The sequence below is a fragment of the Neofelis nebulosa genome, chromosome 9, assembly GCF_028018385.1.
Source record: "Neofelis nebulosa isolate mNeoNeb1 chromosome 9, mNeoNeb1.pri, whole genome shotgun sequence".
Classification (NCBI taxonomy): domain Eukaryota; kingdom Metazoa; phylum Chordata; class Mammalia; order Carnivora; family Felidae; genus Neofelis; species Neofelis nebulosa.
The window spans coordinates 114,556,165-114,580,401 of NC_080790.1; the positions used below are offsets into that span (position 1 = coordinate 114,556,165).

The following is a 24,237-nucleotide window of genomic DNA, read 5'->3' on the forward strand; positions in this document are numbered from 1 at the left end:
ACCTTGCTCGCTGCTCGCCCTCAGCAGCCACAGGGGGAGGGCGGCGGGAGAGCAAGCTGGGTTTTCCCAGGCTCCCCACCCCATCCCGCGAACATCTGGCCGCGAACATCTGCCCCGAGACTTTGTCGCCCGGCCCCAGGCCGGCCTCGCACCCATCTGCCGGCGCCCGCGGCCCCCGCCCATCTGCACGCGCCCCCTCCCCCCCGGGGCGGTTCCCGGCGCCCTCGCCCCCGCCCTCCAGGCTCGGTTCCCACGGGTCTAGCGCGGGAAGCCGGGCGGCCCATCTGCCCGGCGCGGCGGGTGCAGCCGCCAGGCGTCCCCAAGGGGCGGGGCGCCGTGCCCAGAAATGCCTTTCAGGCGGGTGCGCGCCCCGAACAAAGCCCGGGGTGCGGGGCCTCTCCTGCACCGCTGGGCCCGCAGTCCCCGCCCCTGGGCTCCTCCGGGTCTCCTGCTCTTCCCTCCGGGGCCATTTGCCAACCTGCCCGCCTTCTGCTCCCCACCTCTGCCACCTGCAACGGACAGTCGGGGTGCCCCTGCGCACCCCTCCACTTCCAGCCCCTAGACACGTAACTGTGCTGCTCCCGCTGCCTGGAGGCGCCGCGGTCCCTCTCTCATTGCTCGCCTAACTTGTGCTGTGAAATGTAAAAGTTACCGACTAGTAACAGCGATTTGTGCTCCTAACACCACATTCCCACCACCCAGAGCTACCAACTGTGGGCGGCGCGCTGTATTTGCCCCCCTTTCATCTCCTTTTTTTTTTTTTTTTTAAGTTTATTCATTTTTCAGAGAGAGAGAGAGACAGAGTATGAGCAGGGGAGGGGTAGAAAGAGAGGGAGACACAGAATCCAAAGCAGGCTCCAGGCTCCGAGCTGTCAGCACAGAGCCCGACGCGGGGCTCGAACCCACAAACTGTGAGATCATGACCTGAGCTGAAGTCGGACGCTCAACCGACTGCGCCACCCAGGCGCCCCTCATCTCCTTTAAAATATAAAACTTTAGGGGCTCAGTTTTATATTTTGGTTGAGCCTGGGACTCTTGATCTTGGCTGAGGTCACGATCTCATGGCCCTGGCGTGGAGTTCCCTGCTGAGTGTGGCCTGCTTAAGATTCTCCCTCTTTCTCCCTCTGCCCTTCCCCCACCCCTCAAAAAAATAGAGAAAATAAATAAAATTATGTCTTAAAAATAATTAATTAATTAACAATAAGACTTTACAGATCGGGCTGACCATTTTGTAACCAGAGCCGCTGCCCTTTTCTCCAAGACTTTTTGTCACCCACTCCCCAACTAGCCATGACTTGGGCATGTTTCCTTATACTCTGACTACACATACATGTATCAGTGTTACTTATTGTGTGTGTGGTTTTAATGTTTTATTTATTTTGGGGAGAGAGCACAAGTGGGGGGCAAGAGGGGAGGGGCAGAGACTGAGGGGGACAGAGGATTCCAAGAGGGCTCTGCTCTGACAACAGAGAGCCCAAGAGGGCTCTGCTCTGACAACAGAGAGCCCAATGCCGGGCTTGAACTTAACAGATGGGTGAAATCATGACCTGAGCCAAAGTGTGACGCTCAACCCGACTGAGCCCCCCAGGCGCCCTGATATTAGTGTTACTTGTGTGTGTTTCTGTGTTTCCGCTTTTTAAAAAAATCATTCAGCATTTTCCCTAAGTAACATCAGATTTTGCGTGTCTCCAGCAGAATACACATAGGGTTAATTCCTTCCCGTTAACTCTTGCCGATTGTGCCACTGTCGTTTTGTTTCCGCTTTCCGTGGTTGGACAAGGAGGTAGTTTTCCATCTGTTGCTGCTGTAGACAAAGCCGCCATGTCTGCCCCCCCCACCCCACCCCCACCCCCGTCTCCGGTGTCTGGTGTGCAGAACTTGCAGGGAGTGTCCGTGGGAGTGAAGTGCCGGGTCACAGGGTGTCCCAGGGTGCACTTTTACTCGATATTGCCAAATTGAGCCCCGAAGGCATACCAGTTTACACGCTCACCAGCAGGGGATGAGGGTGGTTTCCCCACAATCTCACCACATGTTATCTTATGGGACTTCGAAGATTTTGCAGTTTGATGTGGCACTTGCGTCCTTGGCTCGCTCCACATGTGAAATGCTGGGGCTCAGGAGCGTCTGTCTTGCTTTTCCTCATCTTTTTTCATCTCAGCCCGGATTTTGCCTCCTCTCTGGGCCACGCCTCCTCAGCCTCCTGTGTTTCCCCATCACAGCACCGGGTATAGGGACGTAACCGCCTCCCCCAGCAGACTGGGAACTCCCCAGGCGGGACCCAGGTTTGCAGACCCACTGGGCAGGCTGCGAGGAGCCCCGAGGGGCTACAGAGAGTGCCCTCGGAAGCCTTCATCTACCCAAAATAAAGGGCTTCTCTTTATTTCTTCTTTTTTTTTTTTTTTAATTTTTTAAAAACGTTTATTTTTGGGGCGCCTGGGTGGCTCAGTCGGTTAAGCGTCTGACTTCGGCTCAGGTCATGATCTCGCGGTCCGTGAGTTCGAGCCCCGCGTCGGGCTCTGTGCTGACAGCTCAGAGCCTGGAGCCTGCTTCGGATTCTGTGTCGCCCTCTCTCTCTCTCTCTGACCCTCCCCCGTTCATGCTCTGTCTCTGTCTCAAAAATAAATAAACCTTAAAAAAAAACAAACGTTTACTTTTGAGAGATCGAGTACGAACGGGGGAGGGGCAGAGAGAGATGGAGACAGAATCTGAAGCAGGCTTCATTCAGGCTCTTAGCTGTCAGCACAGAGCCCGATGCCGGGCTCGAACTCGACCTGAACTGTGAGGTCATGACCTGAGCTGAAGTCGGGTACTTAACCCACCGAGCCACCCAGGCGCCCCGAAGGGCTCCTCTTGCTAATTCCTACAAAGTGCCCCCTTGGGACGGCAGCAGCCCACAGATCTGAGGCGTCCGCCTCCCAGCATGTGGCCACAGCAGCCAGGAACCGACCACCCGGCTCGTACTGTTCATTTCCACTTGGTTACTCCCAGCTGCACATGGCTCCCTGAAAAGCGTCAACCCGCACTCATCTTGTTCTTTCACCGCTGGGCCTAGCTCGAAGCAGACGTGCACTAATTGTTTATGGAATGAATGGTTGGCACGTAACGACTCTAAAGTTTTGTAATTCAGTGGTGGAGCATATACCCAATTACTTAACAGGGGTTACGTGGAGGAGAGGTAGAAACGTCACAGTACTAGGAACGACTCGAGTCGGGGCCCCGGGCTGGCCCAGTCGTTAGAGCAACTGGTTCTCGAGGTGTGAGTGCAAGCCCCATGTTCGGCCTGGAGCCTACGTAGAAAAATAAAAAATAAAGTAAAATAAAAAGAACAATAATAACAACTAGAATCTATTGAACGTTGCCATTGCCAGACACCGTTCTAAGCTCTTTGTTGTGACTCAATTCATTTAAGCTTCATGGAGATGGGAACTCATACCTTCCTCACTTTCACAGATGGGGAAACTGAGGAAACTGGTAAGAGGAAATGAGGTGACTTGCAGTCAGCTCATAAGCAGAGGGCAGGATGCAAACGGGGGCTCCTTGGCTCTCTGAGAGACCTCGGTCTGCAGTGTTCTAGAATAAAGTTCTCTTCTTAAGTGTTTCTGAGATGTCGACTTCCTTTCAACCGGAACAGCTTTGCTTTTGCATCAGCAAAAAATAATAAGCCTTTTTAAAGACTTAAGAGACCGTCGTGAGTCACAGTATCTGAAGAGTAGAGCCACTCCTGTGACCTGAGGCAAGGGCGCAGTGGAGGTGCCACCCCCTAGTGACAGGGTACTAGGGTTGGGGTGAGCAGAGAGGGTGGGGACTGCTGCAGGCTCTTCTGGGTGGGCAGGTCCTGGGCAGGTCTTGAGAGATGCACCCTCAGCTGGTTCCAGGTTCCGGGCCCCCAGGCAGGGGGAGGAGCCAGGTGTAGGGAAGGCAGGTGAGTCAAGGGAGGGCTTGGCCAGCTCGGGGTAGAGGGAGAAGAGGTGCGGTTCCGGGAGGGGAGACTTTGGGGCCTCCCGTCCATCCCCCCCGCCCCCCAGAGGGCATATGAGGAAACACCACTGGAGACCCACTAGAGGCCTCTTGCCGGGTCTCCCTTATCCCACCTCTGGTCCTACACTGTGCTTGCCCAGGGTCAGTCGTCTCTGCCGGGGCTCTGCAGAGGGCCCCGAGTTGGGGTGCTCCTGGCTGGTGCCATCGGCCTCCGGCCGCCGAGCTCAGACCAGCTCCCGCAGGACGAGAGGCCCCAGGCCTGCATTCCCTGGCAGGAGTTCCTGGGGTCTGCGCGGGTGTGGTCGAGTGGTGCGTGGCCCCGGGGTTTTCGCGGGATTCTGAACCGCGTGTGTGTTGCGGGGGTGACGTCCGCACCCGAAATGGCTGAGAGGAGAGGAGGCAGTATGGGTGCTTGAACCAACCGGTGGTGGTGAGTGTGGCTCAGGGAGGTGCACTGCCGTCGGGAGGAGGGGCGCGGGGGCGGGGAGTTGCTCCGTCAATTTGCATGTCATTTTCTCTAAGGCTGCGGGCACTGTCGGTGGGCACCCGTGGGGCCAGCGCGGGTCGTGTCTGGTGGCGCAGAGGAGGGCGTGTGCCTGTGTGTGCTGTGTTTGTTGGGGGCCTTACTGCGGGGTGTGGCTGTGGTGAGGTTCTGGGACGTGTGAAGGTCAGGTGTGTTGATGCGTTGCCTCCTTGGTCTCCGAACTCTTGCCGGTGTGTTAGTTGTGCGGAGTTGGCTTCCGATGGTGTGGCTTGAGGTCAGCGTGGACAGAGGGTGCGTAGCTGTGTCGTGCGTGCTGAGGGGCTGCTCTTGTGTGTCGTGAGATGCTGCTGTCCATCGGATGTGGCAGTTACACACAAGTGCTCTGTCTGGTGTGCAGATAGGCGTGTTTGTAGTCGCTCTGTGGGTGTGGGTAGCACCGTGTTTGTGCAGCCGTGTGGCTTTGGCCTGTGCTGAGTGTGGAGCTCCCTGGGCCTGACTGCCCTTCCTCTTGGCCCCTGAGACCCCAGGACAGCAGTGGTCCTTTGTCAGGCCACAGGAAGGCCCCACCCCCTCCATCTGCAGGGGACCCAGGGAGGGGCCCAGACTGGCGGGCTCCAGCCTCCCTGTCCATTGTTCTGGGGCCTCTTTGGAAAACAGGATGAGAGGCAAAAGGTGGACCTAAGCCTGGACTCCTGTACTCCCTGAAATGACCCAGGAGTCCAGCACATAACCCTTAGGGCGGAGGGTCGGTAATAGTCCCCATTTTGCAGATGGGGAAACTGAGGTTCAGAATGAGAAAGGGACTGGGCAGAGGTTTCACAGCAGTTAAGGACAGAGAACTTGAAGCCTCCACACCCTCATCTGCCCCTCCAGGGCCCCTGCTGGGTGTGGGGGGTGGAACAATGAAATCCCTAGAAGGACACACAAGTGTATTCTGGTTCCCATTTCTTTTTTTTTTCTTTCTTTTTTTTTTAATGTTTTAAAATGTTTATTTATTTTTGAGAGAGAGACAGAGACAGAGACAGAGCTCAAGCAAGGGAGGGGCAGAGAGAGAGGGAGACACAGAAGCCGAAGCAGGCTTCAGGCTCTGAGCCGTCAGCACAGAGCCCGACGCGGGGCTCGAACTCACAAACTGTGAGATCATGACCTGAGCTGAACTCAGACGCTTAACCGACTGAGCCACCCAGGCACCCCTCTTTTCCTTTTTTTTTTTTTAATGTTTATCTATTTTTGAGAGAGACAGAGAGAGAGATCACTAGCAGGGGAGGGGCAGAGAGAGAGGGAGACACAGAAGCCGAAGCAGGCTCCAGGCTCTGAGCTGTCAGCACAGAGCCCAACGCGGGGCTCAAACTCACAAACCGCGAGATCATGACCTGAGCTGAAGTCGGACGCTCAACCGACTGAGCCACCCAGGCACCTCTGGTTCCCATTTCTGAGAGCTTACCATAGGTGCTAAGTACCGAAGTGTCGTATCTGTAGGTTAAGTTTATATTTTGTCCCCATTTGGCACATGAAGAAACTGAAGGCCATAAGGTAACAATTCATTGATTCAACAGATATTACTCTAAATATTACTCTCTTCTAAGTACCATGCTGTGCGACTTTGACCTCACTGATGGAGAGTGCAACTTCACAGCTGTTTTGTTGTTGTTTTTTTTTTTTTAAGTTTATTTATTGGGGCACCTGGGTGGCTCAGTTGGTTGAACGTCCAACTTTAGCTCAGGTCATTATCTCACAGTTCGTGGGTTCGAACCCCACATCGGGCTCACTGCTGTCAACCTATCAGCACAGAGCCCTCTCAGATCCTGTCTCCCTCTCCCTGCCCCTCCTCCACTTGCACTCTCCCCAAAATAAATAAATATTTAAAATAAATAAGTAAATAATAAAATAAAGTTTATTTATTTATCTTGAGAGAGAGAGAGAGAGAAAGCTCAAGAGGGGGAGGGACAGAAAGAGAGAGAGGGAGAGAGAATCCTAAGCAGGGTCTACACTGTCAGTGCAGAGCCCGATGCAGGGCTTGAACCCATGAACTGTGAGATCATGACCTGAGCTGAAGTCAGATGCTTAACCGACTGAGCCACCCAGGCGCCCCAATTGTATGTTTTTTTAAGTAATCTCTATGGGGCACCTGGGTGGCTCAGTCAGTTAAGCCTATGAGTCTCGATTTCGGCTCAGATCATGATCTTGCAGTTTCGTGAGTTTGAGCCCCGTGTTGGGCTCTGTGCTGGCAGCACAGAGCCTGCTTGGGATTCTCTCTCTCTCTCTCTCTCTCTCTCTCTCAGTCCCTCCCCCACTCATGCTGTCTCTGTCTCTCTCAAAAATAAATAAATAAACAAACAAATTTTTTGAAATAAAAGTAATCTCTATGTCCAACACGGGGCTCAAACTCGTGACCATGAGACCCTGAGATCAAGAATTGCATGTTCAGCCGACTGAGCCAGCCAGGCATCCCCTGTGCTGTGGGACTTCGAGCAACTCACTTACCCACTCTGGGCCAGGGCCTGTGCTTAGCTCTAGGCAAACAGCAGTGACCAAAGGAGCCATGCTTCCTACCCTCCTAGGGCCCTCTTAGGGCTCACAACTGTACCTCCTGGGGATAGAGGTGGGAGGGAGACCATGGAGCGAGGAAGATGGGCAACACCCAAGAAAACAAAGATCATTTCAGATGGTAATAAATTCTATGCATAATTAAGACCAGGGGAATGTGAAAGAAAGTGAATACCCATAGGAGGTTCTAAGAGGGCCTCTGAGGAGGTGACATTTAACCTGAGACTTGAAGAAGAAGGAGAAGTCTGGTGCTGATCTGGATCAGTGTTCTAGGCAGAGGGAACAGCAAAGGCAAAGGCCCTGAGGTAGGACCTGCTAGTGTAGCAGAAGAGGCCCTGTGGTCAGTGAGAGGAAGGGTGGGGAAGGCAGCGAGGTTTGAAGCGGTGAGCCGGGCCTGCAGGCTGGGGAGAGGTTTGGATTTGATCCTCAGTGTGATGGGCAGAGAAGCAATGTTGGCTGAGGCACGGTTCTGGGGGTAGAGTTGGGGGGGGGGGGGCTTGTCGTCTCCTGTTACAAGGGAGGGGGCGGGGACTGCCAGAGCCAAAGGTCTCTCCCCCGCAGCTCCGGCAGTCCCAGCCCAGAGGCGCCGGCCTGGCGGCTGGAAGACCATGCTGTGGGCACATCTGGGGAACAGCTGCCGGGCCAGGGCCAGAGCAGGTCACGTGGCACAGGCTGGCCCGCCCTGGAAACTACAAGGCCAAGACTCCGAGAGGGGCAGCGGTGAACGTGCCGGGCACGAACCCGTGTCAAAAAGGATGCGCTCTGCAGTGTAGACACACATGCACACAAGTCTTTCGGCCCCACACGGCCAATGCCTCAGAAGCCAGAGCCCTGAGATTCAATGCCATGTCCCAGCTGATCTGAAGCAAATCACTCAACTTCTCTGCGCCTCGGTGGCCTCAGTTATAAAGGGAACACAATATGACTACTTCTGTCATGGGTTGTTTTTTCCTTCATTCGACAAATCAGATGGTGCCAGGTGCGTGTCAAGGGCTTCCAAAGAGACCACGAGCACGAACCCTGGGCTGGGACCACAGGAGTTCATTTAATGAGTCCTCCAAATTTCCTGGCCACCAAGAGGAGTCTGTCAATCTCAGCTGACCAGTAGGTAGGACTGGGAGGAAAATGCTCCCTCAATAGCGCCAAGGAGAGGGTGAGAAAAATGCCCATTTGGCAACCAGATACACAGGGAGTCTTTGTTTAAATTCCTTGTCAGGCCTTAAAACTGTAAGAGGGGCCCCTGAGTGGCTCTGTCGGTTGAGCGTCCAACTTCAGCTCAGGTCATGATATCACGGTTCGTGAGCTCGAGCCCCACGTCGGGCTCTGGGCTGATAGCTCGGAGTTTGGAGCCCGCTTTGGATTCTGTGTCTCCCTCTGTCTGCCCCTCCGCTGCTTGCACTCTGTCTCTCGCATTGTCTCAAAAACAAATAAACCTTAAAAAAAATTTTAAACAAACCTGTAAGAGATGATAACCAATGCCTGGGAGTACTGAAGATTTTCTGGAATGAAATGAAGCCAACTTTTACCCCTAGGCCTGGGATCAGTGTGCGTATAGGAGGATGTCCTTATTTCAGTTGGAAAGTCTGAAGGGAGTGCCGTGAAGAGAATGTTTCAGGGGGTGTGGAAGCCTGTCTTACAGAGCCCACTAAAAACCCCCAGAAGCAGAACCGTAACCAAATGGGTCCTAAGGGCCTGGCCTGGAATTGACCAGTTGCTAGTACCATCGGCTGTTTAGTTAGCATCTACTGTGTCCCAAGACCATGGCAGGCACTTTGCCAGCCTAATCTCAGTGACTCCTCTTAATAACTTAGGGAGACTTGTACCTTCAAATCCCGGCTCTACCGTGACCAAGCCACAGGACCTCAGTTTCCTCGTCTGTGAACTTACCATTTTGCCAGTGGGGAAGCAGAAGGCTCTGAGAGGTGAAGGGTGTTCCTCCAGGTCACACGGTATAGCAAGGATTTGAAGCCTGAGCTGGTGGAGCCTGAGCCCCGGCCCTTTCAACTGGTCCACAGCCAACAGACTCTCCTCAAATTGTCAAAGTTTTACATGTGTCCAGACACCAGTGCCCTCACAGGTCTTCATTCAGCCCATTTCTCCTTGTGCCTTTCCTATACAGAATGCCCAGAGGATAAGTCACCTCCTCTAGGGAGCCTCCCTGAAACAAACTTAAAAAAAAAAAAAAAAAGAAAAGAAAAAAGAAGTGGGCAAAAGATTGACAGGTAGCATGGGGGTCTCTGCGATGGAACTGTTCTGTCTTCACTGTGGTAGTGGTCGTGTGAATCTGCACATGTAATAACATCGCATAGCACTAAAAACACGCCTACAAATGAATGTGTGTAAACCTGGTGAAATGTGGTTGTGATTTCGTATTGCCAGATGATACCCTTAGGAAACTGGGTGAAGGCTAGAAGAGATTTCTCTGTATTATTTCTTTTAATTTTATTTTATTATTTAAAAAAAACCTTTTTTTTAACGTTTATTCATTTTTGAGAGAGAGAGAGGGAGACACAGAATCCGAAGCAGGCTCCAGGCTTTGAGCTGTCAGCATGATGCAGGGCTCGAACCCATGAACCGTGAGATCATAACCTGAGCCGAAGTCAGATGCTTAACCAACTGAGCCACCCAGGTGCCCCTCTCTGTATTATTTCTTATGACTACATGTGAGTCTACAATTATCTAAAATAATGGGTTTTTTAATGAGCAAAAGAAGTGAATAACCCTAAGAAGATATATGGATGGCATATAAACACATGAAAAGATGCTCAACATCCTTAGTCATTAGGAAAATGCAAATTAAAACCGCCGTGAGCTTCTACCACCCATCTGTTAGAATGGCTGAGAAAGGGGCGCCTGGGTGGCTCAGTCGGTTAAGCGTCCGACTTCGGCTCAGGTCATGATCTCGCGGTCTGTGAGTTCAAGCCCCTCGTCGGGCTCTGTGCTGACTGCTCAGAGCCTGGAGCCTGTTTCAGATTCTGTGTCTCCCTCTCTCTCTCTGACCCTCCCCTGTTCATGCTCTGTCTCTCTCTGTCTCAAAAATAAATAAACGTTAAAAAAAAAATTTATAGAATAGCTGAGAAAGACTGAGCATACCACATCTTTGAGAGGACGCAGAAGAACAGGCCTCTCAGCACCCCTGATAGGAATGTAAGTGGTACACTCACTCCGGAACACAGTTTAGGAGCTTCTTGTAAAGTTACATACATTCCTGCTTTGTGACCCAGTCATTTCACTAAGTATTTGCCTAAGAGAAATGAAAGCAAAGATTCATAGATTCACTTGTACACAAACGTACAGCAGCTTTATGTGTACTACCCCCAAACTCCGAACAACCCAAATGTCCGAGACAGACGAATGGATAAGCAAATTGGGGAATATATCCACACACCGCTACTTCTGAGCAATAACGAAGAATGACCACGGATGAATCTCCATCTAATTATGTTGAGTTGAAGAAACGAGGCTGAAAAGCCTTTACTTATTATTTATTTATTTATTAAAAAAAATTTTTTTTTGAGAAAAGAGTATATATACAGTATATCCTATACTCCATTTATATGAAATTCCAGAAAATGTAAACTAATCTATAGAGAAAGCTAGTGGTTGCCTGGGCACTAGGTGGAAGAGGGGGGATTACAAGGGGCAGTACTTGTGTCGAAAGTTATCAAAGTGTACACGTTAGGGGCGCCTGGGTGGTTTAGTCGGTTAAGTGTCCGACTTGGGCGCAGGTCATGGTCTCACCGTCCATGAGTTCGAGCTCCACGTTGGGCTCTTGGGCTCTGCACTGATAGCTTGGAGCCTGCCTGGGATTCTCTCTCTCTCCTTCTCTCTCTGCCCCTCCCCGACTCATTCTCTTGCACTCCCTCACTCTCTCAAAATAAATAAACTTTTAAAAAGAAATTTTAAAAAATGTACAAGTTAAATATTTGCAGTTTGCATGTGTCAATTACACTTCAATAACACTGTTTAAGAACAAATCTAAGAATGAAACATCTATGTGAAGGTAAAAGTGAAATTCCTACTTCATAGTGTTCTCCTTCCCTTACTCCTCTTCACAGTGGTGAGTCATGTCAGGAATTTGATGTTTGTTTATCTTTTTTTTTCTTTCTAACATTTTTTGTTGAGGTGCAACTTATTTATTAATTTAAAAAATTAAACTTTTTAGACATTTATTCATTTTTTGAGAGACAGACAGTGTGAGCGGGGGAAGGACAGAGAGAGAGAGAGAGACAGAGAGAGACAGACTCCAAAGCAGGCTCCAGGCTCTGAGCTGTCAGCACAGAGCCCCACGCGGGGCTCAAACTCAAGAACCGTGAGTTGATGACCTGAGCAGAAGTCAGACGCTTAACCAACTGAGCCACCCAGGCACCCCCTAAAAAGAATTTTTTTTAAAGTAATATCTACCCCCACACTGGGGCTGGATCCTGGGATCATGAGTCCCATATTCCACTGACTGAGCCAGCCAGGCACCCCTGGTGAGGTGCAATTTAAATACAATGAAATGCACGAAGTATACAATTCAGTGTGTTTTGACTAATTCATGCACTGTGTACCCCACACCTCATCATCATATAGAACATTTCCATCACTCCAGAAAGTTCCCTCACACCTCTTCCTTGGCAACCTCCCATAAGCAGCCATCATTCTGATTTCTTTCACCATAGATTGGTTGTGCCTATTCTAGAACTTGATATAGGAGAAATCACACAGCACTGTGTTTGAAATTCTTCCTGGAGCTTGATTTCCTCCCTTTTTTATTTTTATTTTTATATTTTTTAAGGATTTTATTGTTAAGTGATCTCTACACCCAACATGGGGCTTGAATTTACAACCCCAAGATCAAGAGTCACATGCTCCGCTGACTGGTGACCTGACTCAGCCAGGTAACCCCTATTTCCTCTCTTTTTAAACATTCATTTCCAGATACACTTGTACTTGGGAGCAATGTTTGCTTTTTTACATGCAAGAGGTCCTACCTTGACCCCCAGTCTCACACTTGCTTTCCCAACAGCAGAATCTAGGTATCTCTCAGCCATACTTCCCGTCTGCTGCATGGCCATTCCACAGCACTGATGTTCCATTCATAGTGTATATGTTCCATTCATAGTTTACATAATGCCCCCGTTGGTGGACATTTAGGTTATTTCAAATTCCCCTCTTGCCAATAGCACCTCAGTGAACATCCTTGAGCACGTATCTTTGTGTCTGTGAGTGTAGGTTTCTCTGGAATTAATGCCAGCAGGTAGAATTGATCCGTCAATGAATAAACACTAGGCAATGAAATAATACTGTAATTTCCTCTGGCCAGTCATTATCCTTCCAATTCTTCAGGAATTGTTTCGCACACCAAAAGTTCTCTCTGGTCATTGGAAGATTGCTAAACAAGGGTTAGGGACTTTGGAGAGTTGGGGCAAGGGGTGGTAAAGGGGATGAGGAATCCAGTTAATTAATTAATAATGTGTCTCTCCTTTGAAGCTGGTCTCACCGATCAGTTTTCCTGGTTTCCCCATGTGGAGGCAGAAGCCGGGGTTTACTGGCCCCTCCCCTAGACTTCTGTGGGAAAAGCAAACCGGCGGATGCCCGGTGAATTAATTGCTGGTGGGGGGTGGGGAGGGACCATAATATCAATTCTGTCTTTGGTGGGCACAGTATTTTAGTCCTGCTAAAGCTGTGTGCCCTTGGGTGGCTATTGTAATCCACCATGTCCCCGCCTGTGGCCAATCTAGGGCTCTGGAGCAGACTGCCTACCCCGGCAGGAAGGGATTGCATTACAATAAAGTGCCCCTCTTATAATAATGCAACCATTACCATAGCCATGGCTCTTGGGAGGCTTTTTGAGCCTCAGTTTCCTCCTTTCCCAAAAAACAACAGAGCCCCACTCGAGAGCTGGGGCCAGGGTTACAGAAGATGATAAGGGCAAACGCCTCACACACAGTGAAGTACACAGCGCCCGACGCGAACTCAGAGTTCAAAAAGCCGTCACCTTTGTCATTATTATCAAAATACCAGGCAGATGCTGTATTAGGAATCAGAGAGGGCGGAAGACCACTAACTTCACCCAGCTTCAGAGTTGGGATCAGAACTCTCCCCAGACGGGAGGGGAAGCTGGGGTGGATAAGGAGGTGAAGAAACGTCCCAGTGATCTGAGGTGTGGGCCTGGTGGGGCGATTCCCAGGTGTGGAGCCGGGAGGTAAGGTGACCCTTCACAGCGACCGCGCCCGCGAGGAGCGCATTCCCAGCCTTCCCGCCCGCCCGAGGTCCGCAGGTGACTGGCCGAGCGGGGCTCAGTGGGGGAGCGCTCTAGCCGGGTTTGCAGTCTCCATGGCGACCGCCCGCGCGGCGCCAGCCTGACAGCCCGTCCCGGTTTTATGAATGGGTGACGTCACGGGCCTGGCGTCTAACGGTCTGAGCCGCTTGTTCAGACGCTGACACAGACCCGCCCGGGAGGTGGGGGGGAGACTCGAGCTCCGCAGCTGCCGCGCCGTGGGAGGGAGACCCTGATCGGAGGTCTTGGGGGTGGGGGGGAAGGAGGGGACAGGAAACAGCCAAAAAAGGGAGAAAAATTCAAAAATAACTAGTCGATGCAGATATGGGGAATTTTTGCAGGGCGATGCAAACTTAGGGTAGAATCAGGGGATGCAGACCCCTCGGGGCTCCTTCTATCTAGTTCGTGTCCCGGAGGACCAGCCCCCCAATGCCAGAGGAAGACTTTCTCGAATTAATTGCTCCCAGCCCGAGGAGCCTGGGTATTTAAAAAAAAAAAAAAAAAAAAAAAAGGTCCCAGAAACATTAACTAGCAACTTTCTCTGGGAATTGGGTAAGGGAGACCAGCTCTGGGAAGCAGAGTGTGAAGGGGGGCCCGCTTTAAGTTCTGGTCCAAAGAGCCGGGGGATCAGGCTCCCAGAAGCCCAGGCCCTAGTCAAGGGCTCTCTAGATAACCCAGAGCCAGCTCCTTCCCCACAGGGGCCTCAGTTTCTCCCATCTATAAAAGGGAGCTGAGAGGTGAGAAAATGAACCTGAGAAAACGGATTGTTCAAGTCATTTTCCTGTCGGCAAAGCCTCCTCCGCGAGGAGCCCAAGGTAGCCCTCGCCTCCACTAGCCACCCCGCCCCGTGCCCTCCCACTCTCTCTGCTGCTGAGACTCGGGTTCCCTTTCCAAGGCCGCGAGGGTGCACAAGCAGAGCAGGAGGCGGAACCCAGAGGCGCTCGAGGCCACGCCTTGAGATCTCCCATTGGCTGCTTTTGAACCCCCTGAGCCCGCCTCTAGTGGGGTGTGTTGGGTTGGCGGGGGAGCGCCCGGCGTCTCTATAAAACGTGGGCTGCGGGGCTCGGACCTCGCATTCTACAACCGTCTTTTCCCTGCTCCGAGGTCTCTCTTTACCTTCGCCCGGCGTCCTCTGTGCGCTTCGTTGCCCTCTCACTCCGACGCCAGAATCATGAAGGTCGCCACTGGCAGCGCCGCGGCCGCCGCGGGCCCCAGCTGCGCGCTGAAGGCCGGCAAGACCGCAGGCGGCGCGGGCGAGGTGGTGCGCTGTCTGTCCGAGCAGAGCGTGGCCATCTCGCGCTGCGCGGGGGGCGCCGGCGCGCGCCTGCCTGCCCTGCTCGACGAGCAGCAGGTGAATGTGCTGCTCTACGACATGAACGGCTGCTACTCGCGCCTCAAGGAGCTGGTGCCCACCCTCCCCCAGAACCGTAAGGTGAGCCGGGTGGAGATCCTCCAGCACGTCATCGACTACATCTGGGACCTGGAGTTGGAGCTGAACTCGGAATCCCAAGTCGGGACCCCCGGGGGCCGGGGGCTCCCGGCCCGGGCTCCGCTGAGCACCCTCAACGGCGAGATCAGCGCTCTGGCGGCCGAGGTGAGGTCCGAACTGGAGCACGGGAGCATTGTCCTTCTGCAGATGGGGAAACTGAGGCCCGCGGTGGGGGGAAACTCGGCCCGAGGTCCTCCCCCTCCTTTCGGGCGCTTACTTGCCTACGCGAGATCGGAGAGAGCGCTCCCTTAACGCTTCTCTTGGGGAAGGGCTTGCAGCCTCGTCCCTTCCAACCTGCCCGTCTCACCTCTTCTCTCTCGTTCCCACAGGCGGCTTGTGTTCCAGCGGACGATCGCATTTTGTGTCGCTGAAGCGCCTCCCTCAAGGACTGGCAGACCCCAGCCCTCCAGGGAGCGAGAGGAATTCGTGCTCTCTGATCCTACCGAGCGCCTCGCCGGAGGTGGGGAGGAACAAGATTGAGATCAGCGACCGTGGGGCGCTTGCTGAATGCAGCCCAGGGTTGGCGGACTGAGAGGGCAGGCCGACCCTCCCCTCTACACCAACCAGCCACCAGAGACTTGGGGGACGGCCCCCCGTGTGTTTCTATTTTTTGAAAAGCAAACATTTTAAAAAATGGTCACGTTTGGTGCTTCTCAGATTTCTGAGGAAATTAATTGCTTGGTATTGTATATTACAATGATCACCGAGAATATTGTTTTACAATAGTTCTGTGGGGTGTTTTTGTTTTTGTTGTTGTTGTTATTAAACAAATACTTTAGACTGCGGTACAGTTGCAGTGACTTCTTGGACTCAGGGGAGGGCCTTGAGGGAGGGGGTTGACCCCTGACCCCATTCCCAGCTGGTGCTGGGAGGGGGGAGGGGGACTAGAAGGCCACATCTGGACTGTCGCTTTTACCGACCTGAACTGAGTGTTTTCCGGTGTCTTTCAAGTCAGTTCTTTTCCCATCACTGGCCATTTCCCTGCTCCCCAGTGTCATAAAATTAAATCCTCTAGACTTCTAGAGTCTTGCCAAGTGGTCATTGGGCCACCTGGGTCACCTGGGGAGGTTAAAATGCAGATCAACCTAAGTCCCCCTCCGGGTTGAGTATTCAAACAAACCATGTAAGTTGGAGAACCAGGTCACTGGGCCACCTCCCTCTTCACCCAAAGTAGAGGAAGGGGAGATCTAAAGGAAAGGCTTTCCCAGAGCCTGTCTGAGGTAGGACTTCTGTCACCCCATTTCCCAGTAGGAGGTGCCTTCCCCATCTCCCTGTTGGGCCGCCTAGCCCTGGATTGTAGCAGGCTGCCCTGGGGCTCCTGGCTTGTCCAAGTGGGTGAGCAAGTTGGCAGGGCCAGCCTGGGCACAGCTGCTGAGCCACCTGCTCTGGGTCCGGACTTGGCCCCCTCACCCTGGCCTGGGTATGCCAACAGCTCAGACAAACGTCTCTCCCTCCCCCAGGGTTCCCGTGTGGGCCAAGGAGTGGGCGAGTCCGTCCCTAGCTCCAGAGCAGGAAAAAGGTGTCACTCGCAAGGGACTATCTGCCTGGACATGTGTGAGTTTGTACACGGGGTGGCCCTGTGTGTGTGTGTGTGTGTGTGTGTGTGTGTGTGAGACAAGAGCCAACTAGTAATTCTCCCCCACGGGGTTGGGTCATCTGTTGGGGTACAGGCCTGGGAGTGTGGATAAGGATGTGCACGGGGGTGCGTGTAGGAGGGCAAATGTGAGCACATGTGTTCTATAGATAAGTGTGTGCAGCCGCCAGCCATTTGGGCTTGTGTGTTCTGCCTAAATGCATCATGGGCATCTCTGCATGGGTCTGGCTTGATGGATGGGTTTGTGTGTCCCAGAGATGTGGAACCGCACTGTGGGTTTCTAAGTGTGTAATTGTTCCGTAGGCCGGCTGGCATTCCCAGGCCTTCGCTGGTCTGGGGTGGAGGTGTGGGCAGCTGTGTTCAGGCAAACCGTCCCTCAGGAGTTCAAGTACTCACCCTGGGAGCAATTATTAGGCCCTGGGGCATCACCCCTCAAGTATCCCTACCACGTGGGTTCCGGGGGAACAACCAAGCCCCCTGCCAGGGCAAAGAACTTGTCCCCCAGAGGGTAAGGGCTATTAATACATTTTCCAATAAATAGAATAAACAGCACCTAGTACCACGAACCTGTTCCATGCTCCACTCTTTACATAGCGGATCCCATGGATCCCTGTGGGGCTAACGGCTGCATTCCGATTTACAAGAAACAGGCTCAGAAGGGATGAACAGCATCAGCAGCCAATGAAAGATTATCACCCACTGAGCACTAACATTGAGCCAGGTACCTTCCCACCCGGAGCACGTTATGGACTTAATCAAAGAACACGGCATTTGGAGGTAAATCATGTCCTTTGCTACTCCCCGCTCCACACCCCACCCCGCTGCTGTTTTTGTGGCATCGACTTCTCAGAATTGTTGTAGAGAATAAACGGAATGGAGCGCTTCGCACGCAGTGTTTGGTAGTTATAAATTATCATTATTAACTGTCGCCTGTGTGTCCTTGGAGCGTCCTCAGAGGCACACGTGTGCACCCACTCCCTCCCGTGTGCGCCCCCCCCCGCAAGCCCACCCACGGGCACGTGGGCGTGTCCCCCCGCCGTGTCCTCCCACACGGGAGGGCCTTCCTCCAGGGGAGGAAGGGGCTGTGGCGGGGGCCTCGGCCACCTCCCCCGCCATTCAGGCACACTCTGGCTTCCACGTTTCCCTCTTTTCCCCTTTGGCCGGGGCCCAGCCCATCTGGAGGCCGGCTCGGCGGCGGCCTGGGAGCGTTTCCATCAGCTGGGCCCGAGGAATGCGGAGCTATTTAACCTGAGCATCCCCAGGTGTACGGAGGCGCCTGGCTGTCTGGGGCCCGCCGCCCTTGGCACGGCCGCGCTAGACAAACAGCGCCGCCCCCGCCCTGCCCCTCCGCCCGCAGCTGCAGCCGGGCCTGGGAACGGGCGGGCGCCGGGCTTGCATCAGGCTCGCCTCGCAGGGCGGGGGCGGGGTGGGGGGACACGACCAGGGGCCGTCGTGACTGTGTGTGTGTGTGTGTGTGTGTGTGTGTGTGTGTAGCACGCAAAACCCTGCTCTGTGTATGCACAAAACCCTGCTCTGTGGGGTGTTGGGGGGGGGGGCGTCAAATGCAAAACTCTGTTCCTTTCGGTGCTGCTTGGGAAACCATTAACTCCTTAACCCCTCCCGGACAGGGTGCAGGGAGGAGCAGGCACAGAAGCCACAGAGAAACACCAGGACGGTTTCTTGGGCGTTAGACCGACCCTGCCTGTCCATGGCTGTGGGTCTGAGACTCAAAGTTTTTTGGGTTTTGGGTTTTTTTTTTTTAATTTAGCAAACATCTATAGGGCACTTATTATGTGCCAGATATCATACCAAGGTCTTTTAAAATTTACTTCATCTAGCCCTCCTCACAGCTGTACCAGAGAAGTGCTATCATGTCATTTCAATCAAAATAACAGCAACAACAATAATAATAGGCTAACATTTCAGTTGGGAGGCTGCTGGATCAGCCTGGGGATCAGCCTTGCCGCTCATCACTTCACCTGTTTCAGCCTCCATTTTCTCATCTGAAAAATGGGATCCAGAGCGTTGCCTCCAAGGATCAGGGGAACCAGAGTATATAAAAAGCTTTAGCATCGTGACTGGCTCATAGTGGACACTTAGTGTATGTTGGTGCTTTATGGGCTTATTGCTATTTCTACTTTTCAGCTGAGTAAAGTGGAGGCATCAGTCAGAGGTGACGGGACACTGACTTAGAGGGCTTTTCAGAAATCAGGTTGGTCCAAACAAGGCTAATGAGGGGTTTCAGGTTCCCATAGGACATCCGGTTGGGCCGTTTCATCATAGTTCCGGTCGAAATCATACCTGGTCATTATATATTTTTGTTTGAAATGTATAAGCTGGAAAAATGCAAGACACATAACGCAAATCACAATGTTTGCAACCCATGTTTTGGCATTTCTTAATTTAAAAAAAAAAATCGAATTATAGCCCCAAAAGATGGAAATGGCCCAGGCTTTCTTGACCTCTAAGAGGTGCTGTGGGTGCAGGTTCTTCTGTGGGAGCCGGTTGTGAGAGGCAGGTCACATAGCTAGACCCAGGTCTCGAAGCAGGTAGAGACCAACCAATCTGTGGAAATGTCTGCTCCTTCCGAGGCCGAGGCCGAGGGATCACCAGGCCCTTACCTCTGGATGCACACTCTCCCCTCTGCAAGAAGTAAGGGTGCTTCACACACAACCAACAAACCTTGCACCTGCCTGTTTGAGTTGCCCAGGGCTCAGAGTTGGCTTAATAAAGAGGTTCCCTGGTACCCCCCACATTTTTGTCTCCTAAGACTAAAAAGCTCAGCCATATAACCTTTATTTGTGCCAGCTACTCTAATTTGAGGTCCAGGAACTTCTGGCCAGATAGGGCTTTCCACCGCCAGGGGTCATACAGAGCAAGGCTTTCCTGGGACGGGCGGGCCTATGATCCCAGCACGGCTGCCGGAGAGAAAGGAGGTGAGTCATGGCCAGGCCAGGGTCCGGGAAAGGGAAGGGAAGGGAAGAGGAAACCAGAAGGCCTGGAGGCGCACATGGTTGGAGGGGGAGCCCTTATCTTCCCAGACCCGCCCTGGCTGGTGCTTCCTGCCCTAGCTCTTGCAAAATCTCTTTCCCAGCGCTGCCCCCAAGGTGGGTGCCTTGGGTTAGTACAGGGTTGCATCAGGGGCTTGTGCAAGGGGCAGCTGGGGACAGGGGACTGGGGCAGTGCCTGCAGGCCAAGAGGGGCAAGAAAAGGCAGACTCAGCTTCTAGGCCCCGTGCCACTTGTCACCGCGCACTTGCTGCACCTTCCAGGCCCTCGACATCCTCAGCTTTAAAATGGGTGTTACAGTCATTGTTCAGAGGTTTCAGTGACATCATCCTGATCCCATCCATTCCTCAAGCCCCAGGCTAGGCTATTGTCATCTCCACCTGGAAAACTGTGCCAGCCTCAACTGGCTTATTCAACAAATAGTTATAATGCTCCTACCATGTACTAGGAACTAACAGGGCTGCAGGAGCTAACAATTTAGATAAAAATCCTTGCCCTCTTGAAACTTAACGTTCTAGTGGAGGAAGACAGACAGGAAATAAATATGCATAGGTATAAGTAGAGGCAGCTTCACCCAGAAATTACTGAAGCTTAAACTTCAAGTCTTCTTGCCTGGAAAGAGTCCTAGAAACATGTTCATGGTGTGTGTGTGTGTGTGTGTGTGTGTGTGTGTGTTTGTGTGTGTGTTTTGTAAAATTTGCAAACCATTGTGCCTAGGTTGCAAAAATCTAGGTTCCATGAAACCTAGATTCTCCCCTGGATATGCAAAGGGGGAGGGGCACCTGGGTGCTCAGTCCGTTAAGCCACGGATACTTGGTTTTGTCTCGGGTCATGATCTCAGGTTCACGATGAGTTCGAGCCCCGCGTGGGCTCCGCTCAGCCAGTGCAAAAGCCTGCTTGGGATTCTATCTCTGGCCCTCCTCCACTCGCACTCTCTCTCAAAATAAATAAACTTTAAAATAATCACAAAGGGGGTGGCGCCACAGGATCCAAGCTTGAAGGCAAGGGTGCAAGAGGCGCAGCAGAATCAATTCTATGGGTGTTATTCGTTTCTTCAGCTACAGCCCCCAAGTTCTGCCAGTGGTAGGGAAAGTTGGGTAGATGAGAGCACTCCCGCACGCCGCTGAACAACTCCGCGCCCCAGCAAACGCGGGCGCCCTGCTGGCTCCGGCCTTCTTCGGTCCACTTGCGCCCCCTGGCGGGAAGATCCAGAAGTGCGCCAGCGCGGGTGAGAAACCAAGCAGGGCCGTCGGAGCCTAACGGCGGGCGGCGAAAGCTGGTGCCTTGGCGGCCTCTGGTGGACTATCTGGAAACTGCAGGTGGCTAGAGCTGTGCGCACATTGGAAGAGCATTTCTGTGTCTGTGAATGTTTGTGTACAGGTACGCAGCAGGCTTGGAATCCAGAGATATCCGCCTTCAGCCCTTGCTCTTATCAGGGCATTAGCTACCCTTTCCCCAACTCTTTCATCCCCTTTTTTCTTCCTTGCTCTGTGACAACCCCCTCTGAGGCCTCATTACTTCATCTATAAAAGCAGATCTTGGACAAATCCTTGAAATGTTTCAAAAACTGTGAAATGTACTATATATACAAAAAAGCAGATATTGGCTAATGTATACAGTTTGAAGGTAATAACGAGCACTCAAGTACCAGCCACTCTGCTTAAGAAATGAAAGATTAGGATGGGGTGCCTGGGTGGCTCAGGTGGTTAAGCATCCCACTTAGGCTCTGACTTAGGCTCAGGTCATGAACCCACCCAAGGTGGGTTCAAGACCCGCGTTGGGCTCTGTTGCTGATAAGCTCAGAGCCTAGAGCCTGCTTCGGATTCTGTATCTCCCTCTCTCTCTGCCCCTACCCCTGGTCCCTCTCTAAATATTAAAAAAAAAAAATTTTTTTTTAAGAAATGAAAGATTAGTTTCTTTTTTTTTTTAATTTTTTTTAACGTTTTATTTATTTTTGAGACAGAGAGAGACAGAGCATGAACGGGGGAGGGGCAGAGAGAGAGGGAGACACAGAATCCCAAGCAGGCTCCAGGCTCTGAGCCATCAGCCCAGAGCCTGATGCGGGGCTGGAACTCACGGACCGCGAGATCGTGACCTGAGCTGAAGTCGGACGCTTAACCGACTGAGCCACCCAGGCGCCCCTAGTTTCTTTTTTTAATGTTCATTTATTTTTGAAGGAGAGAGCAGGAGCGTATGCACAAGCCAGGGAGGAGCAGAGAGAGGACAGAAGATCCAAAGCAGGCTCTGCGCTGAGAGTGGAGAGTCCGATGCAGGGCTTGAACTTACGATCCAGAAGATCATGACCTGAGCTGAAGTCAGACTATTAACCAACTGAGCCTCCCGGGCACCCTAACAGACTTGTTCTTTTGAGGCCCTTGTGTGCCCCTCTAGATAACAAACCCCAGCCCTCCCTGCAACACATTGTCACGATTCAACTTGGTGTTAATTAGTCATTTGTTCTTTTATTTTTTCCACATGTGCACCAGTTTGCATCCTGAAATATGTTATTACTTAATCTTACCTGGTTTTTGCCTTTTATGTAAATAGAATCATACTACATGCAATGTTTTGTCACGTGCTCATAAATTACACAAGAATCATCCATGTTGGTGGGTGTAGACTTAGCTGCATAGTCCTCCACAATGTGATTTATTTACCTGATCTCGTGTGGATGAACCTTTGGGTTGTTTCGTGAGTTTTGCTATTGCCTAGTGGTGTTGCTCTGAACGTCTTTGCGTGCGTCTCCCAGGGAACGTGTGAGGAAGGAGGGCGTGCGCACAGTTTCAAAGTTACCAGGTTGGACTAGAGTCTATGTTAATTAAAAAAAAATTTTTTTTTTACATTTATTTATTTTTGAGAAACAGAGTGAGACAAAGCGCGAGCAGGGGAAGGGCAGAGAGAGAAGGAGACACAGAAGCAGGCTCCAGGCTCTGAGCAAGGGGTCAGCACAGAGCCTGATGGGGGCTCGAACCCACAAACCGTGAGATCATGACCTGAGTCGAAGTCGGACGCTCCACCGACTGAGCCACCCAGGCGCCCCAAGAGTCTATGTTAATGAAACAGAGGAGTCAGAACTGGGAGGTCCCCAAGGTATCACTGAACCCAACACACTTATTGTAGAAAGGGAGACCCAGAGAAGTGAAGAGTGATTTGCCCAGAGTCCCACAGCCTTGGTCTTCTATCATGGCCCCGGAGTAATTTGGGGGACATTTCCTTCCCATTTTGAGGAGTAGCAAGATTATTTACTTATTTATTTATTTATTAAAAAGTTTATTTATATAAATAATCTCTACACCCCACTGGGGGCTCAAACTGATGACCCAAGCTCAAGAGTCGCATGCTTTTCCAACTGAACCAGCCAGGCACTCCTATTTTACCTTCAAAATTGTCCTCTCGGCTGGTTTTAGAATTCTGGACAAAGTGGAAGCACCGACTGCTCCTTGGAGAGCGTCCCACGGGCAGACTCACATTCACCGGATCTCCAAGTCCTGCCAATTTAACCCCTGAATGTTCCCCAAATCCACGCACCTCTGCCCATCCCCCCCCCCCCCCGTTGCCATCATGTCTCGTCTGCACATTGCAGTAGCCTCCCCACTGGTTCTCCCTGCTTCTCCCAGTGTCTGCCCCATGTTCTCCACACAGCTGTCAGAAGGACCATTCTAGAACATAGGTAGGGCCTGTTGCTTGCCTGCTTAAAACTTTCCTGCGGCTTCCAGTTGCACTTAGAATGGGATCCTAATTGTTTCCCTCTCAACTTTACTGTAAACCTAAAACTGTTCCAAAAGTAAAATCTTTAAAAAGAATCCTCATTTCTTTCCCACGGCTTCCAAGGCACAGTAAGGTGTGGTTCCCACCTGAGTCCTCCTTCTCCTGCACTCCCCCTCATCTATCCTGCTGTCCTCTGGTCCCCTTCCAGTCATTCATTCCTGACCCCGGGGGGCCTTTGCACATGCTGTGCCTGCTGCCTGAGAGTCTGTGCCCCACAAATCCTTTTGTCTTTCAGGGCTAAGCCCGATGTTGCCTCTTCAGAGAGGTCCTCCCCATTCACATCTGTCATTGTCCTTGGGGGAAGTTGCTTAACCTCTCATGCACTCAGAGGCTTCTGATCCTCATGGCGGTTTTTAAAAATAACCGCGCGTGCGCGCACGCACACACACGCGCCTCACAAATTCTTTGACACTTCCTCCCATCAGAAGGTGGCTCTATGTGAACCTGGATGGGCTTTTGTGACTATTTTAACCAACTGATTACAGCAAAAGCGATGCTCTGTTTTCCAAGGCTAGATCATGAAAAGTCATGCAGCCTTCTGCCAGGTTTTCCCGGGGCGCTCAGTCTGGAGGAAGTAGCCGTCCTGTGAGCCTGCCATGAGACTGTCACGCTGGCAAGGCCCTGTGTAGTCACTCCGGATGACACTTCCAGCTGAGCTCAGCCTTCCAGCCACTCATGTGGGGGTGAAGCTATACCGGATCCTTCAGACTAGCCTGTCAGCCAGCTGAGCCCTCCTGAGAGACCCCAGCTGATGCCACGGGAACAGAAAAATGACCCAACCAACCCCTCCCAGAATTCCTGACCCATAGAATCTATGACATGTAATAAAATGGCTGTTGTTTAGCGACAATAGCCAAAGTATGGAAGGAGCCCAAATGTCCATCGACAGATGAATGGATAAGGAAGATGTGGTGTATATACATACAATGGAGTATTACTCGGTCATCAAAAAGGATGAAGTCTTGCCATTTGCAATAACGTGCATGGAACCGGAGAGTATTAGGCTAAGAGAAATTAGTCAGAGAAAGACGAGTATCATATGACTTACGCATATGTGGCATTTAAGGTACAAAACAGATGAACATAAGGGAAGGGAAGCAAAAA

General features: G+C 52.0%; 1 protein-coding gene across 1 annotated transcript; it reads left to right on the top strand.

The window, feature by feature from the left end:
• Window positions 1-14,315: 14,315 nt before the first annotated feature.
• On the top strand, window positions 14,316-15,548 carry ID1 (inhibitor of DNA binding 1). Its single transcript, XM_058685253.1, has 2 exons — window positions 14,316-14,868; window positions 15,093-15,548. Exons 1-2 carry the CDS (start codon window positions 14,446-14,448, stop codon window positions 15,132-15,134), a joined length of 465 nt encoding a protein of 154 aa, XP_058541236.1. The 5' UTR covers window positions 14,316-14,445; the 3' UTR covers window positions 15,135-15,548.
• Window positions 15,549-24,237: the final 8,689 nt, after the last annotated feature.

Excerpts from the sequence above, each read along its gene's own strand:
- ID1 (XM_058685253.1), top strand. The coding sequence starts at position 14,446 with ATGAAGGTCGCCACTGGCAGCGCCGCGGCCGCCGCGGGCCCCAGCTGC. Across the intron at positions 14,869-15,092 it reads TCAGCGCTCTGGCGGCCGAG|GCGGCTTGTGTTCCAGCGGA; the intron begins GTGAGGTCCGAA and ends TCGTTCCCACAG.